The sequence below is a fragment of the Amphiura filiformis genome, chromosome 12 (assembly GCF_039555335.1).
Source record: "Amphiura filiformis chromosome 12, Afil_fr2py, whole genome shotgun sequence".
In the NCBI taxonomy this organism is placed as follows: domain Eukaryota; kingdom Metazoa; phylum Echinodermata; class Ophiuroidea; order Amphilepidida; family Amphiuridae; genus Amphiura; species Amphiura filiformis.
Genome location: NC_092639.1, coordinates 58,423,807 through 58,439,968, shown reverse-complemented (window position 1 = coordinate 58,439,968; position 16,162 = coordinate 58,423,807). Strand labels below are relative to the sequence as shown.

General features: G+C 36.0%; 1 protein-coding gene across 1 annotated transcript; it reads left to right on the top strand.

Annotated features, from left to right (window-relative positions):
- Positions 1–234: 234 nt before the first annotated feature.
- On the top strand, positions 235–15,754 carry LOC140166494 (nuclear receptor subfamily 2 group E member 1-like). Its single transcript, XM_072189973.1, has 7 exons — positions 235–404; positions 3,171–3,437; positions 6,797–7,027; positions 11,619–11,747; positions 13,724–13,939; positions 14,500–14,673; positions 15,324–15,754. Exons 1-7 carry the CDS (start codon positions 266–268, stop codon positions 15,563–15,565), a joined length of 1,398 nt encoding a protein of 465 aa, XP_072046074.1. The 5' UTR covers positions 235–265; the 3' UTR covers positions 15,566–15,754.
- Positions 15,755–16,162: the final 408 nt, after the last annotated feature.

The window sequence follows — 16,162 nt, the reverse complement described above, 5'->3', positions numbered from 1 at the left end:
AATTTAGTTGTGGATTCCGTGCAGCAAAGTTGATGCAGACTCAGTCATCTGGTAATGTTCTCACGCCTTTGATCGACCCTTAACACCATATTTAAAGTCCAGTCGCACGCGATGCACAATTGATTTCTAGCCAATGAGCTACTTCGATTCTTCTCGCGCTAGGAAATACGATCAAGTTAATTGATTGTAAAAAATATTCGCTCATCTTAGCGAGTGAATTCATGGCAATAAATACACAGCGACAAACAAATCGGTTATCAGAAAGATGACATCAGTAAAAGACAGTAAGCTCACTTTAGTGAAGAGATCAACTGGTCAATGTTCGAGTTGTCAGGAGTGGAAACTTCATTGTTGTAGGCTGCGACGCTTCGGGATCAGTATGACGCACCTAATGGATGGATCAAGTAAGTGTGCATATTGCAAACAAATTTTAGTTGTGGTCCTTTTAGATTTTTCATTCAAAATCATTATTGGAAAACGTTTATGTGTCAAAAAAGTTAAAGTAAAACAAAACAAAAAAAACTCATAAAATATCAAAATAAAACTATATTAATTGATTAACATCGCGTAGTCTTACCCGTCACCGGAAAAACCGGTTTTTTTTATTGTAAGGAAAAACATTGGAGACATTAAAATAAAAGTAAATTAATTCATTAACAATGTGGTTTTACCGGGTATTGGATAGCCGTTCATTATTGCAGATCTGAATTTCACTGTTTATATATCAGGAACGATACATTAGTTAACAATAGCAGAAAGTAAAACAGTGGAACTTTTAAAATAAAAGTAGATTAATTTATAAACATAGTGTAGTTTTACCAGTTATCGGAAAGCCGTTTATTATTGTACGCCACACTTTCTTAGTATTTAAGAAGATAAAGTATAGTTTATAGTATAAAAACATTGGAATCATTAAGGGATCTGGAATGAGCGTTTTAAGCGTTTCGACAGTATTTTTGTGTGACATGACAGCACATCAGACATATCGAATTGCATTCTGAATACGAAGAATGTCTTTCTGATATCAAATAATTTTCATTTTTTGACAATCACGATATAATACAAATTTTATGACAAATTATTAAAATTTGATATTTTTCACATTTTGATATAGGCCTATAACAGTCCTCGAAGTAAATTTTATATAAATCTAATGATATATTCTTAAAGTGTATGTAGCTGGGGGGGGGGGGGCGACGATCAATTGAAAATTTTGACCTTTCATATATTGAAGATATGGATTTTTTTTCCAAAAAGACCTAATTTTTTTTTGTGTGTTTTGGGGAAAAAAATCCATATCTTCAATACGAAAGGTCAAAATTTTTAATTGATCGTCGGCTTTTCATCCCACCTACATACACTTTAAGTATAAATCGTCAGATTTATAAAGTTTACTTCGAGCACTTTTAAATATCAAAAATATCAATTTCTAATGATTTGCCATAAAATGTGTATTAAATTGCGAATTTCAAAAAATCTAAATTATTTGATATCAGAAGGACATTCTTCGTATTCAGAATGCAATTCGATATGTCTGATACTGTCCAAACGTTCACACTCCATCCCTTAAATAAAACTAGATTAATTTAGGAACATAATGTGGTTTTAACCGTTATCGGAAAACTACGCTCGTAAGATAAGTTTACGCCTAGATTACTAGTAGTAGTAGGCCTAGAAATAAAACATTTGAACCATTAGAATAAAACTAGATTAATTTAATTATTATGTAGTTTTACCCGTTATATGAAAGCCGTTTATTATTGTACACCAGACTTTAGATAAACTATTGTAGCAGTAGAAAATGAAAACATTCAAACATTGAAATAAAACTACATTAACATAATAGCCTATAATTTTACCCGTTGTATGAAAGCCGTTTATTATTGTACGCCAGTTCACAGCGTCTAGTAAGAAGGATAAACTAGTGTAGAAAATAAAAACATTGGAACCATATGAAATAAAACTAGATTAATTTATTAACACAATGTAGTTTAACCCGTTAGGAAACCCGTTTATTATTGTACGTCAGGCTTTCTCAGTGTTTAAGAAGATAAACTATTGTTTATTGTAGTAGAAATTAAAAACATTTGAACCATATGAAATAAAACTAAATTAATTCATTAACATACTGTAGTTTTACCCGTTATAGGAAAGCCGTTTATTAGCATGATTAGTGTACGCCAGACTTTCTCATTGTTTAAGAAGATAAACTATTGTTTATTGTAGTAGAAATTAAAAACATTTGAACCATATGAAATAAAACTAAATTAATTCATTAACATACTGTAGTTTTACCCATTATAGGAAAGCCGTTTATAAGCATGATTATTGTATGCCAGACTTTCTCATTGTTTAAGAAGATAAACTATTGTTTATTGTAGTAGAAAATAAAAACATTGGAACCATATGAAATAAAACTAGATTAATTTATTAACATAGTGTAGTTTTAAACGTTATTGGAACCCCCCGTTTATTATTGTACGTCAGGCTTTCTCAGCGTTTAAGAAGATAAACTATTGTTTATAGTATTAGAAAATAAAAAGATTGGAACCATATGAAATAAAACTAGATTAATTCATTTAACAATGTAGTTTTACCCATTATAGGAAAGCCGTTTATTAGCATGATTAGTGTACGCCAGACTTTCTCATTGTTTAAGAAGGTAAACTATTGTTTATTGTAGTAGAAAATAAAAACATTGGAACCATATGAAATAAAACTAGATTAATTTATTAACATACTGTAGTTTTAAACGTTATAGGAACCCCCCGTTTATTATTGTACGTCAGGCTTTCTCAGCGTTTAAGAAGATAAACTATTGTTTATAGTATTAGAAAATAAAAAGATTGGAACCATATGAAATAAAACTAGATTAATTCATTTAACAATGTAGTTTTACCTATTATAGGAAAGCCGTTTATTATTGTTCAGCTGACTTTCTTAGTGTTTAAGGAGGATAAACTATTGTTTATAGTAGTAGAAAACATTGGAATATTAAAATAAAACTAGATTAATTCATAAACATAATGAAGTTTTTTCGTTCCTGTCTGCTTCATTGTTTCTTTTTATTTCTTACGCATTCCTTTCTTTGGCCCTTTCCTTTCTTTCTCTTCCCTTTTTTCACCCTTTTCCCGACATACTTCATATTTTCTTCTGACATTCTTGTGCAGATTCCCCATCAGAAGAGAGTCTTCCTCCAGGCCTCGTTCCTGAAAAAGCTCCAATTTTGTGTGAAGTTTGTGGCGACAGAAGCTCCGGCAAGCATTATGGTGTGTACAGTTGTGACGGATGCCGGGGATTCTTCAAGAGGAGCGTACGTCGTAATTTAGATTACGTTTGTAAAGAAGATGGACAATGTGTGGTAGATGTCGCCAGGAGGAATCAGTGTCAAGCATGTCGATACAAGAAATGTCTTGCTGTTACTATGAACAGGGATGGTAAGTAATGAAATGGATGTATAGTGGATGGGGTGTGTTTGAGGGTGGGGTGGGGTGGAGGTGTAGTGAAGGTGTGAGGTTTTTGCGTGTGGGGTAGATGGATGTGATGTAAGTAATGTGAACGCGGGACACATCGTCAATTGGTGGGTATGCTTCAAGTGGAACTGGTAATATTTAATATGGTCTTCATGGTCTTTGGGAGCTGACTGCGTATCGGTAATGGGGGGTCTTACGGGGCTGCGAGCTGTCAAATCAATGATCTTCTTTGGTTTTCTGATCGAAAATCGTATGCAAAGAAAACCAGAGTTTATATAAGAGATGGCGAAAAACAAAAAGACAAAAAGACACGGTTTTCATTATTTTATTTTTAACGTTCACTTATACCCACGCAGTGGTACGTACTGGTTTCATTATTGACTTTTCTTCAAAGAAAATAATAATCGTTAACGATCTGATCTAATTTCAAGTTGAACACTAATTAAGAAAATCAACAATCAACAACAAATGCAAATTTTGAAATAACATCACCGCTTTGATCACCTGCATTGACAGAATCGTCTGTCTGATCTATGCGCTAAATTAAATCAAGCGTATATCAAAAAATCAATTGGCTGATACTGGCAGGATATATGTTTTGCTGTTTTGGCCTAGAATTCTAATTAAAACTGATCTGATCTATATTGTAGATGAAATGTTATGATGTTGTGATGGTGGTAGGAAGAATTTAATGTATTGTAATATTGCGTGGGTTTTGATGGACACGTAACCATGGTATCGTCACACCAAATCGCTGTGTATATTGACTTCTAAGAGTTTGATTAGCTTAAAACAATAGTTTCCCTAAAAGATATAGCGGTACGGAAAAAAGAAACCTGCGATTAATTAAAAAAAAAAAGGTCTTAACCCCACATCTGAAAGAGACAACATTACTTTCAGACTAAATATGAAACAAAACTATCATTGTTTGATATTTCTTTCCCTGAATCGTGCCTTGAGTTTATTTATTTATTTATTTTGTATTAAATTTTTTATTTTGTTATATGCTTTTTGTTGAGCAATTGTTGATAGCTTCTCGATCAGGACTTGCATGGATGTTGATTTGGAATTTAAAATTTGAGCTACTAAACAATTTGTATCTATTATTAGAGTGGCAAATATTGCGCCCTTAAACAGTAATCATGGTAATGATACCAGCTGTGTGTTGTTTTTGTTTCCACATATACACTGTAAAAAATAGTAAACCATGTAATAGTGTAATGCTGTTAATTAAATAAAGAAATATTTGAATGTACTAGTATTAAAACTTCTGAAAAATCACGGGCAGACACTTTTAACTCGAAAACGTATGCAACAGTTGGCAGGCAAAATTTAGGTTCAATGTTTATAATAACGCCGCCTTAAAATTACTCTCGATTTCACGACCAACATGCCCAACTTGTTAAAAGTGTACTGTAGTAAACTGTAAATTTATGCAAATCAAGTAAAATTTTACAGCATTTTGCGCTCAAAAATGCAACATTGTCCAAATCCTTGAATATGCTCCGAAACCAGCATCTCACTTTGCTAATGTGTCCTAAAATCTAAGGCCCGTGTAGTTTTTGATTGTTTTTTTTCTTGCCCGCAAATAAAAAAAAAAGGTTGCCCATCCCTGGTTTACAGTGTAAATCTAATCAATGCTTTGGCATGTTGTTGAACGCATGTGTTGGATGAGTCGAGTGGCGACAGATCAATTAGCATCTGATCACTAATATCTGTTGATATCGTGTTGTCGGTATACCAATTTATGCCACCACATTAACACTAATGCTTGGCGATTAGACACCTTAATACTTATTTGGCTATTGCCGTTGAAATACAGACACCCCATATGGACGACATGGCACAGGGGGTCAGTAGATTTCAAATGGAGTTATATTCAGGCCTGATCCGGGGGCAATATAGTGAAATTACATTCCCTGTATTAGCTTGTATGGAAAATTAGGGACAAATCAAAACTCGACCGGCTATTGTTCTAAACAATGGAAGCCGGACCGAACCGCCCGGAACCGGCGGTTGGCCACCGGTCGAGTTTTGATTTCATCCCTTTACATTATGTGGGTTATGTCTTTCATAAGGGGTGTATGCATTTCATCTGGAATATCCCAATGCTCCGTGTCTGGTGTCATTTATGGGCTGTTTAAATTACCGGAGACAATAGCGTTTTATTCACAAAAACCGTCAGATGTTTCCCATTTATGCCATTCATGTAGAAAATAATCAATTAGTCTATAAGCCTTTTAAGGCGAGAGGGATTGCAGAAATATAATAATATTTCCAGTTTTAGCCTTTTAACTAACAAAAACGGTAGTATAGTTACCGGTAATTATTTTATTAATAACATAATACATTCTTATTCGCATATCTTGTGGTTCTTAATTTACAGGCAATAATATATCGAAACTAAGTTTGTGGCCATTTCCCCCTCCCAAGACAAACCATGCACCCCATATACCAAGTCCAAACCATGGAATCTCCTTTATAGAACCCATGTACCCATACCAGGCTCTTGTGTGTCAGCTTATTTGTTTCAATATTTGAGTGCAAATCCCTACTGAGATCATGCTCCCCTCCGACCCGCCTTTACAACTAACAGAATATATTTAATCAGATTGGTAAAATAAAAGCTTGGCATTGTCATCGGTCTAGTAATTTAAGACTAGGCCTAATCATTTTTTGTCTAAATAGTTTCCTGTCTTTCCCTCTTATTAGGCGTTATAAACCATTTTCTATCCCTAGTCCTCAGTCAGACCATGTGTATTGGACCTTTAAAAAAAACCCGGAACCATAGAGTTTTGAGCCCTATTATTAATAGCCGATTAAATTGCCTATTATAATACGGTAATAAATTTATAATATAATATAATATAATATAATATAATATAATATAATATAATATAATATAATATAATATAATATAATATAATATTATAATTATTATAATATGGTATTTAAAAAGGCAAAGGAAAAGAAGGAAAAACAAATAATAAGTGTTGGATATGGTGAAGCGTAATTAATGCTGCATCCGACAGTCAGCGACACAGTGAGTGTAATACAGTTTTACCGCAGCCGGGATGGCCTCGCTCTTCCTACTTCGTATAGTAGGCATGCTTTTCTCTTTTGCTTTATTTTTTTTTCACAAACATGTTTTTGCAATTTAAAGAAATCGTTATGAAAAATACAAAAGAGCCTTATAGCTTTCTGTGGTTTACATAATCAAATATTACAATAACCCACTTTTCTTTTTGTCATATTTTAGTTTAATAGTGTTCTTACCGAAGAATGCAATTTAATTTGTTCAATTATTGTTTGACCTTATTTAGCCGTGCAGCATGAACGAGCACCCCGTTGCTACCAGTATAAACGCCGCAGCTCCCCAATAAAGTCACCATCTTCTTGTCCCTCGCCGCCAACTCTACCATGCTCAAAGGAACTGGAACGATTCGTCTACCATCCTGCTGGCTATGACCATGATGTTATGTGTTCCGATTATCTGACGAGGCTTCCGGCACCTTTACCACCCATGCCTTTCCCAATGGTTACATCTGGTCATGGTAAGTTTATTTACATGCTTTCTATCATGGCTTGAGCATTTTGTTTGAGCTTGGTCCCATCACGACGCAAGTACATCTCCACCTTGGTCCAATCAGGACACAAGTATAACTCCGCACGGAACGACCGTTTAAACAAACATCTAGATATGCTATAGTTAGAACTAATCATTAAATGGCAACTTTTTACTTTTTTTGTTTGAGCTTGGTCCCATCAGGACCCTCCGCACGGAAACCGTTTAAACAAACAAACAAACAAACATCTAGATAATGCTTTAAAGATATACCTAGGCCTAATCATCAAATAACAACTTATACTGCTCTGCTATATATAGGCCAATAGTATTAGCTCATATATCATTAAAAGGTTAAAATTTCTCATAACAAGCTGATTTTTTCAGGATAGGTCCAGGAATATGTATAGAATCAAATTCCAAAAGTCCCGAGAATCCCCTTGTGCTTCCTTCAAAATCCAAGATGGCGTCCAAACTGGCCGCCATTTTCAGTTTTTATCATAATTTTGCCCCCAGACATGTTAAAATCACAAACAAAGCATCTAAATAATGTTTTGAGGTACAAGGAATGTTTTAAAACATTTGCAAGAGGTTTCAATGATCCTAAGTAGCCAAAATCCAAGATGGCGTCCAAAATGGCCGCCATTTTCAGTTTTTATCATAACTTTGCACCCAGACATGTTAAAATCACAAACAAAGCATCTAAATATATATTTTGAGGTACAAGGAATGTTTTAAAAACATTTACAAGAGGTTTCAATGATCCTAAATAGCCAAATTCCAATATGGCGGCCAAAATGGCTGCCATTTTAGTAAGTAAAATTAGTTTTCAACCAGACTTGTTAAATACATATACAAAATATCTCACATATGTTTGAGGTACAATGGATATATTCAAAATGTACTCGAAGGATTTCAATACCTAGATATAAAGCCAAAATACAAGATGGCGTCCAAAATGACTGCCTAAGAAGTGTTTAAGATGTGTTAATTGGCATTGCAGAAAGTTCGAAACTCATGATTTGTAAGCAGACTTACAATGCACATCATCCAAATTCACTACCATTATTACCATCATTATTTTACAATATTGATTCAGTGCTTTTACCATGTGTACAATACAATAGTTACCATTATTTTCTATTTGCCTCCAAACTAGCTGAGCTCATGCCAAGATGTTCACATCGGTATCCATGTGATGTAATGCAATCAAATGGTATACCTTAAACTTAATCAACTTGCACTGTGTCTCCACTCTCCTGCATTAATGTTCTGCAATGTTGGTTCGGTCTCCTCCTCATTGTCCCCAACTAGTACAGGTGCTGTGTTGCTGCAAGACTGACCACAGCATTTGCTGCACATCAATGTACAGAAGAGTCTCAAGTTTCTTGCAGCTGCATGTCATGTTGTTGCATCTTGTTTGCATCCACATGATACCATGTTGAGCAATGTGTCTGGTGCAACAGCGAGTTCTGTTTCTACTTGAACAAGAATTCCATTCCCAGTCAGTTGGACTTAGGTTGTTCCCCATCCATTCTTGAACCGTGAGGAAAGTGCGGAATGAGTGCTGTTTTGCAGCAGCACAAGTTGGGGTAAACTCGCGAGCTCAAATGAAGAGCTAAGGTTACTGCGACCAATTGCCCGTTTGTATACAGTGTGTGGCGGTATTCGTTCAATGAACCATTGCTAGCCCCATACATCTTCAGGATGAAGCTCTCCCCTGCTCTCTGTACCTCATCATGCATGCTGCTGGCATTTGTAAAGGTATCTAACAAGTCATATTCATGTTTCTTGTTCGGGGTTTGCGCTTTCCTCGACGATAAATGGCTGAGACTGTGTCACAGCCTATCAAAGCAGGTAAAAGCAGAATTGGGAAGCTGTGGGTGCAATACATCAGACAGGTGGCCCTTAAATATATTCGGCATTTCATTAGAGCTGAAAGAACAGGGAATTGGAAGCTCCACCTCTACTGCATAAGAGAGATGATGCCTCACTTCTACGCTGCAGGGCATCTCCACTATGCCAAATCTGCAAGTTGTATTTACAACAGATGGAGTCTTTGGGGAAAAACATGCCCCCAGATGAGTACCAACTGTTCACAGACAAGGGATATTTCACCATCCGACGTCTAGATTTTGTCTGGGGTGGAAACTTCTCTGATCAAACCATTGAGCAGTTTTTTGTTGTGGACTTTGAAGCCCGGCTTTGAAGACATCAGGGGGAATGACACATGGTCGCGGCATCACAGACAGTACATTAACCAAGTGAGTCCACGCACTTTCTCGATGTGCCCCAGATTATGATGCTTTAGAGCAGTTCACGGGTGTTCATGCGGGAACATAGGGGATCGTAAAGTTTTTGTTGGTTGGTTGAAGGCACATCCCCCTTTGCTGGGTATGGACTGGATCGTCTGGTACGTGTCAACTGGGACTGTAGCAGATTCATCCGCTAACTGTGATAGAGCGGTGAAAGTTGGCACGAAGTCAGCAATAGAAAAAACGGGTACGAAGTTTACAAACATTGCCTTACGCCGAAATGACAAGGTTACTATGATTGGAGCAAAGGACAAGATGGTGCGAGTTAGGGGACAACAAGTAGAAGTGAATCCGACTCTATTATTTAATAGAATCACATGTGTACTGAACAACAGCTCTGAGATAGCGTCGTTCTTTACGTACGAACTAGGTCCTCAGCCACCTTCTCTCTTTGAAGATGACCTTATGCGTAAATCGCCAAAGAGTTCCCTGGGCCTTCTGTTGAAATCGTTCACTGAGCATTCCAAGCTGCCAGAGAATTGTCTCTTTGTAGTAGATGGTGGTTACCTACTTCGACATGCCATTTTTCCACATCCTCCACCTATGCAGGCATATGTCAGAATTACACATCACACATGCTAAAGCATTATGGAGCACACCCGATTGTTGTATTTGATGGATATGGCACTTTTCTCACGGTTCAAGAATGGATGGGGAACAACCTAAGTCCAACTGACTGGGGATGGAGATCACAAGATGGAATTCTTGTTCCAGTAGAAACAGAACTCGCTGTTGCACCAGACACATTGCTCAACATGATATCATGTGGATGCAAACAAGATGGCTGCAACAACATGACATGCAGCTGCAAGAAACTTGAGACTCTTCTGTACATTGATGTGCAGCAAATGCTGTGGTCAGTCTTGCAGCAACACAGCACCTGTACTAGTTGGAGACAATGAGGAGACCGAACCAGCATTGAAGAACATTAATGCCGAAAACACAGTGCAAGTTGATCAAGTTTAAGGTGTACAATTTGATTACATTACATCACGGGGATACCGATGTGAACATAGGCTTAAGCCATCTTGGTATGAGCTCAGCTCTTTTGGAGGCAAATAGAAAATAATGGTAACTATTGTATTGTACACATGATAAAAGCACTGAATCAATATTGTAAAATAATGATGGTAATAATGGTAGTGAATTTGGATGATGTGCATTACAAGTCTGCTTACAAATCATGAGTTTTGAACTTTCTCCAATGTCAATTAACACATCTTAAACACATGTCTGGTTGAAAACTAATATTACTTACTAAAAAGGCGGCCATTTTGTCCACCATATTGGAATTTGGCTACTTAGGATCATTGAAACCTTTTGCAAATGTTTTTAAAACATTCCTTGTACCTCAAAATATATATTTAGATGCTTTGTTTGTGATTTTAACATGTCTGGGGGCAAAGTTATGATAAAAACTGAAAATGGCGGCCATTTTGGACGCCATCTTGGATTTTGGCTACTTAGGATTATTGAAACCTCTTGCAAATGTTTTTAAAACATTCCTTGTACCTCAAAACATATATTTAGATGCTTTGTTTGTGATTTTAACATGTCTGGGGGCAAAGTTATGATAAAAACTGAAAATGGCGGCCATTTTGGACGCTATCTTGGATTTTGAAGGAAGCACAAGGGGGATTTTCGGGGACTTTTGGAATTTGATTCTACACATGTTTTTGGACCTATCCTGAAAAAATCAGCTTGTTATGAGAAATTTTAGGGTTATAGCTAATACTATTGGCCTAATAATGCAACTGTAAGCATCATATATACAAATAATTTGAAAAGGGTTGGGCAATGGTAATACTAATAAGAATAAGATAATGTTTTTGACAAACTAATCATCGCCCTTTTATTTCGTTTTAAATAATTACACTTCGTCACTGGCATATAAATATTAAGACATTAAAGATAAATAAGGGAGAATGATAGAGACACAACTGCGGGGTGCAATCCCTAGGCAAAAAATACGAACTTGACTGCCGCGCTTTGCAACAAGAACATGAAACAAATGACGAAATTCACTTTGGTCAAAAAGGTCTTGCATATACATTCGTATAAAGCATTGGAACAGTGTTGTGATTCGAAAGAATCAGATTTATGGCAATGAAAACGTTATCCAGGATTATGATATGTCTAATTGTTTAATTCCCAAAGACGATGTGCAAAACAAAACGGCAGTTTTAGTATTCCGATCCCCTGGTTCACCTTCACAGAGAGAATTGAAGAGAGTTATATTTGCTTTAATATTTTTTTCATTTGTAGGTTTTCAATCACACGTTCTGAGCAACCCGTTTCTCCAGAGTCTTATGCACATCGCTGAGCCTAATGTGGACGTAAAACCTCTGATAGCTGAAGAAAACAAAGATGAAATACAACAAAGTACTACAGAAGGTAGGCTATATTATATTTAGTCATAGATCTGTGGAAACATTAAGGTCGTGCGCCATGAATTGGGGGCCAAATGCGTTACATACTAAAAAATTCAACAATTTACATGTTTTTGTACTTAAACTGATCTAATTCATATTCTGTTCATCAAAACCCTATAAAATTATATATCACTGTAAAGCTGAGAGTACCAGGAATACACGCATACAAATATTTGGTCAATATACAGGGTGCCACAAATGTCATATAGGGTGGAAAAGTTAAATTTTGGTTCAAAAAGTATGTAATTTTGTTCCTCCCTTATTTACTAACATTAACACCTGGTCTGTTAAAACCTTTTTAGATGTGCTAATAACATTGTAGACTTTCAAAAAAAAGCAAACTTGTAATGATGAGTTATGTTGCCTAACTGAGATACAGGGTGTTCAAAAGTCGTACAAAATTTTTATGATTTTTATTATATTTTCAATCAAAACTTTTTTCCTTCATGCCCTACACAAAAACCAATGACATATTTGAATTCCTCATCAAATTTCCTTCTAAGAAATGATAACTTTTACTGAAGTAGGGTAACTATTCAAGAAATATGACATTCAGAACATTTCGGAGCATAAATGCATGCTTATAGTAGGCCTCTATGAAAAGCCTAGAACCCATGACACAGAATGCAGCACATCTACAACAAATTAACCTAGCTTGGAGTAAAATTGGTCACATTACCTACTAGACATGAATACCAAAACAATGGTACATAAGCCATCCCAATACCTTGCTGGGTTACGAAGTTAGAGTAAAAAATAAATTCGAGAGGCACTAAAAATCAATATTCCCTATACTTTAACACATGCCTCAACCGTATTCGCCTCAACCGTATTCGCCGCCACCCCTGACACTACTTCGTTTGAATTGCAATATCTCAAGAAGGAAATGTAGTGTGAAGTTGTTACTTTCAAAAATGTTAGCTAGATAAATTAGAAACAAAATGAGACCATAACTAGTTCAGTACCCCTCTCCATTCTTGAGATCTGGTATAGAATGTCCTGAAAAAAATGTAAAAATGTAACACCGCCACCTTTTCCTATACCCCAATTCATGACGCACGACCTTAAGAATGTCATAGAGAAGGTATTTACCGGTGACAACCAAATTACAGTGTAGAATAGTTTTCATTAATTTTGTTTCCATTTTATTAACATGATCAATCGATTTCAAAAATATTGCGATGATCTCGATAACCGTGGATCATTTGGTTTGTTGTATTAGATCAGTACATTATTACCTTTAATAATGATGATGAAACCTAAATGCGCTTATTTCCATACGTCACCTTTTTTCTTAATTTAAATGCCCGCTAAAGCCCAACAATAATATTTTTAATATATAACTTGTCCGTGACTAAATTTTTTTTAAATTGGTAAGTCTATAACACATATAATTATAATGACACTCTTTTATGATAGTTATTTGCCGAAAACTGTAGGCCTATACTATGGCTTAGTCATGATCATGTTAATACCAATAGTAGGGAAGATACTCTGGTGCAACTGCCGTTAATGCCCGGGCGTTAATTGCCTTGATTAATAGCAATGACAGAGAAAAATATGAGGCAAATTGCTTTAACATGAGTATTATAATGCAGGGAGTTGAGTATTGCGGCCATTATAGGCCTAATACATGATTTAGGCCTACAAATGGTGGCTCTGCAAAGAGGTGTTTAAAGTAGTGTCCCTTTTCTATTAAAGATATGGTGGCTCTAAAAAGAGCTGTTCAAGCAGACTGCCCTGGTCCACTTAAAGGTTGGTGGCCGAAACGAGCTGTTCAGGTAAACTGCCCCTCCACTGAAAGATTGTTCATTCTGAAAAAGAGTCTCAGTCAAAAAGGTTAGTGCTGCTGACTTACTGAAGATTTTATTACATTGACTTAATTTATTCATTAAATTTTTATTCATTTCCATTTTCTTTGAAAAACTAACTTTCCAGCGGACGGCTCCGCAACTGCTGAAAACCTTTCTGCTGGGATAGAAGAAAACGTGTATGAGTGTGCTGCACGAATGTTGTTCATGACGGTGAAATGGGCGAGAGGTCTCCCGTCATTCCTCTCACTTCCGTTCAGAGACCAAGCTATTTTATTGGAAGAAACATGGAGCGATTTATTCATATTGAGCAGCTCACAGTGGTCAATACCACTAAGAATAGGTAACTTTGATTTATATTGATTTATATTAGCTTATATCTGATATTAGAATACAGATAAAATAACAAATGCACTAACAAAATGGTAGAAATAGACGTCGGCCTATATAGTTTATCAAAGGGTCTACAACTTCGTCTAATCTTTACACGGTCTGATACATAAATATTAGAATAAATGCATGATACTGCAGTAGACATGGCATTAGCCTTTTCGAGATATGGCGGACGCAATAGGATGACGCTGCACGAAGTGGGCAAAGTCATTTGAATTTGCCGGGTTTTGCCCAGATTGAAGAATGTCATCCTTTCGTGTACGCCATACTTCGAAAAGGCTAATAGTATGCATGACATAGATCAAATGAGTAGGCTATTGGACTTACTGGATATAGACTAAATGAGTTTGGCCATGGACTAATTGGGATTAGACCATGTGACAAATAAAGATTAAACGGCAATTTACTCTAAAATGCACCAACAGACAGCTTGATATCTACACTGATCTAAGACGAAAATATTTTCGTCTCAGTTGATGTTTTATCACAAGTGTTCACTTTTTTTCTTAGATTCCATGATCAATTCTGGATGCCTTCTTGCAAATACGCCAGCAGCAGACAAAAGAACACCATTCCTGATGGACAACCTCAACAGACTTGAAAGTGTCATCAACCAATTCCGAGACATGCAAACAGATGCTACGGAATTTGCGTGTCTTAAAGCGATAGTTTTGTTTAAATCAAGTAAGTTCTCTGTTTATTGTAAAAGCTTTTGCAACCTAGAAAAGTATAATTTATATAAAGTGTAAGAAGGTGACCAAGCTACTTATCACTTTTCATTTATTTATTTTAAAAAGTGTAGACCCAGTGGTTTCATAGTTCAGTTATGTCACTTATGCGAGTTTTCCAGATCCAGGGTGTCTTCCAAAATGTAATAAAATTCATTTGTATGTCTATATAGACCTATAAACTAACATATTTGTGTATGTTGTATGTGAATGGGGAGAGGTGTGGGGCGAGAGAAAGAGAAGTGAGAGATAGAGACAGACAGACACACAGACACACAGACAGACACACAGACAGACAGACAGACACAAAGGATATACGAGATGCTGAAAGTCAAGATTAGAATGTAGTTTTACCAGAGCCGGCGTCATCTCTGATCCTCTTTTTATCTGTACGTCATGCCCGTCTCTTTATCTTCTCTTCCCCTCTCTTTCTCATTCTCTCTACTTTTTCACAGAACATATCATAACCGTTTAGCTCCGTTTGCTTCTCACCAAGAGAAATAATACGATATCATTCTCATTATAAATCGCATATTGAAGAATAGATTTACAAAGTTAATTTAACTGCTTTAGTTTAAACGACATTTTCTTGTTAAACTTACACAGGTAGTCGTGGATTAAGGGAATCCCAGAAAGTGGAAATTCTCCAAGATGAATCTCAGCTACTTATGTGTGACTATACATTGAGTAAGTTGCCTCTAAATAGGACTCGCTTTGGGAAACTACTTCTGCTGTTATCAGCAGTAAGCAGGATTGATTCACGTGCCATTGAGGAACTCTTCTTTCGACGTACCATAGGTGCCGTACCTGTAGAAAGACTTCTGTGTGATATGTTCAAATCTGCTTAATTTAATTATTTTCCATCAATGGATGGTTATATGAACTTATACGTGCAATAAAGTAGTTTCGAATTACTGTTTAAGTTGCAAAAACAATTTGAATGTTGATGAACAGAAAACATAATCCCGGAAAATAATATAGCGCGCGTACGAAGCAATCTATGGAATCCAAAAAAGAACCTCCACGTTTGGTTGACTAATATACGAGGGGGTATCAAAAAGTTTTAGAAATCGCACAGAAGTGAAAGAGCTATATCAATGAAATTTTGTCAGTGCAATCACTTGTCCTTATGTACATTATGGTCCAAAAATGGTCTCATAAGTATGTTACTTTTTTTACAGGAGCTAGATGTCACTACCTGCCTATGTAACCGCATAACCAGCAAAATGGAGAAAATTGAGGCATGCAGCATGATTAAGTTCCATTTTAAGGGTTACAGTGCCCAGAAAATCTGTGATGAAATAAAAATTCCTTTTCCAAAAAGCAACAGTGACATACCACAATCACCATTGAAGATAACTTTCATTTCATCATCAATTTTCTAGGCACTGCAACCCTTCAAAAGCAGGATCTTAATAATGCCGCTTGCCTCAATTTTCTCAATC

Excerpts from the sequence above, each read along its gene's own strand:
- LOC140166494 (XM_072189973.1), top strand. The coding sequence starts at position 266 with ATGACATCAGTAAAAGACAGTAAGCTCACTTTAGTGAAGAGATCAACT. Across the intron at positions 11,748-13,723 it reads ACAACAAAGTACTACAGAAG|CGGACGGCTCCGCAACTGCT; the intron begins GTAGGCTATATT and ends CTAACTTTCCAG. Across the intron at positions 14,674-15,323 it reads GATAGTTTTGTTTAAATCAA|GTAGTCGTGGATTAAGGGAA; the intron begins GTAAGTTCTCTG and ends AAACTTACACAG.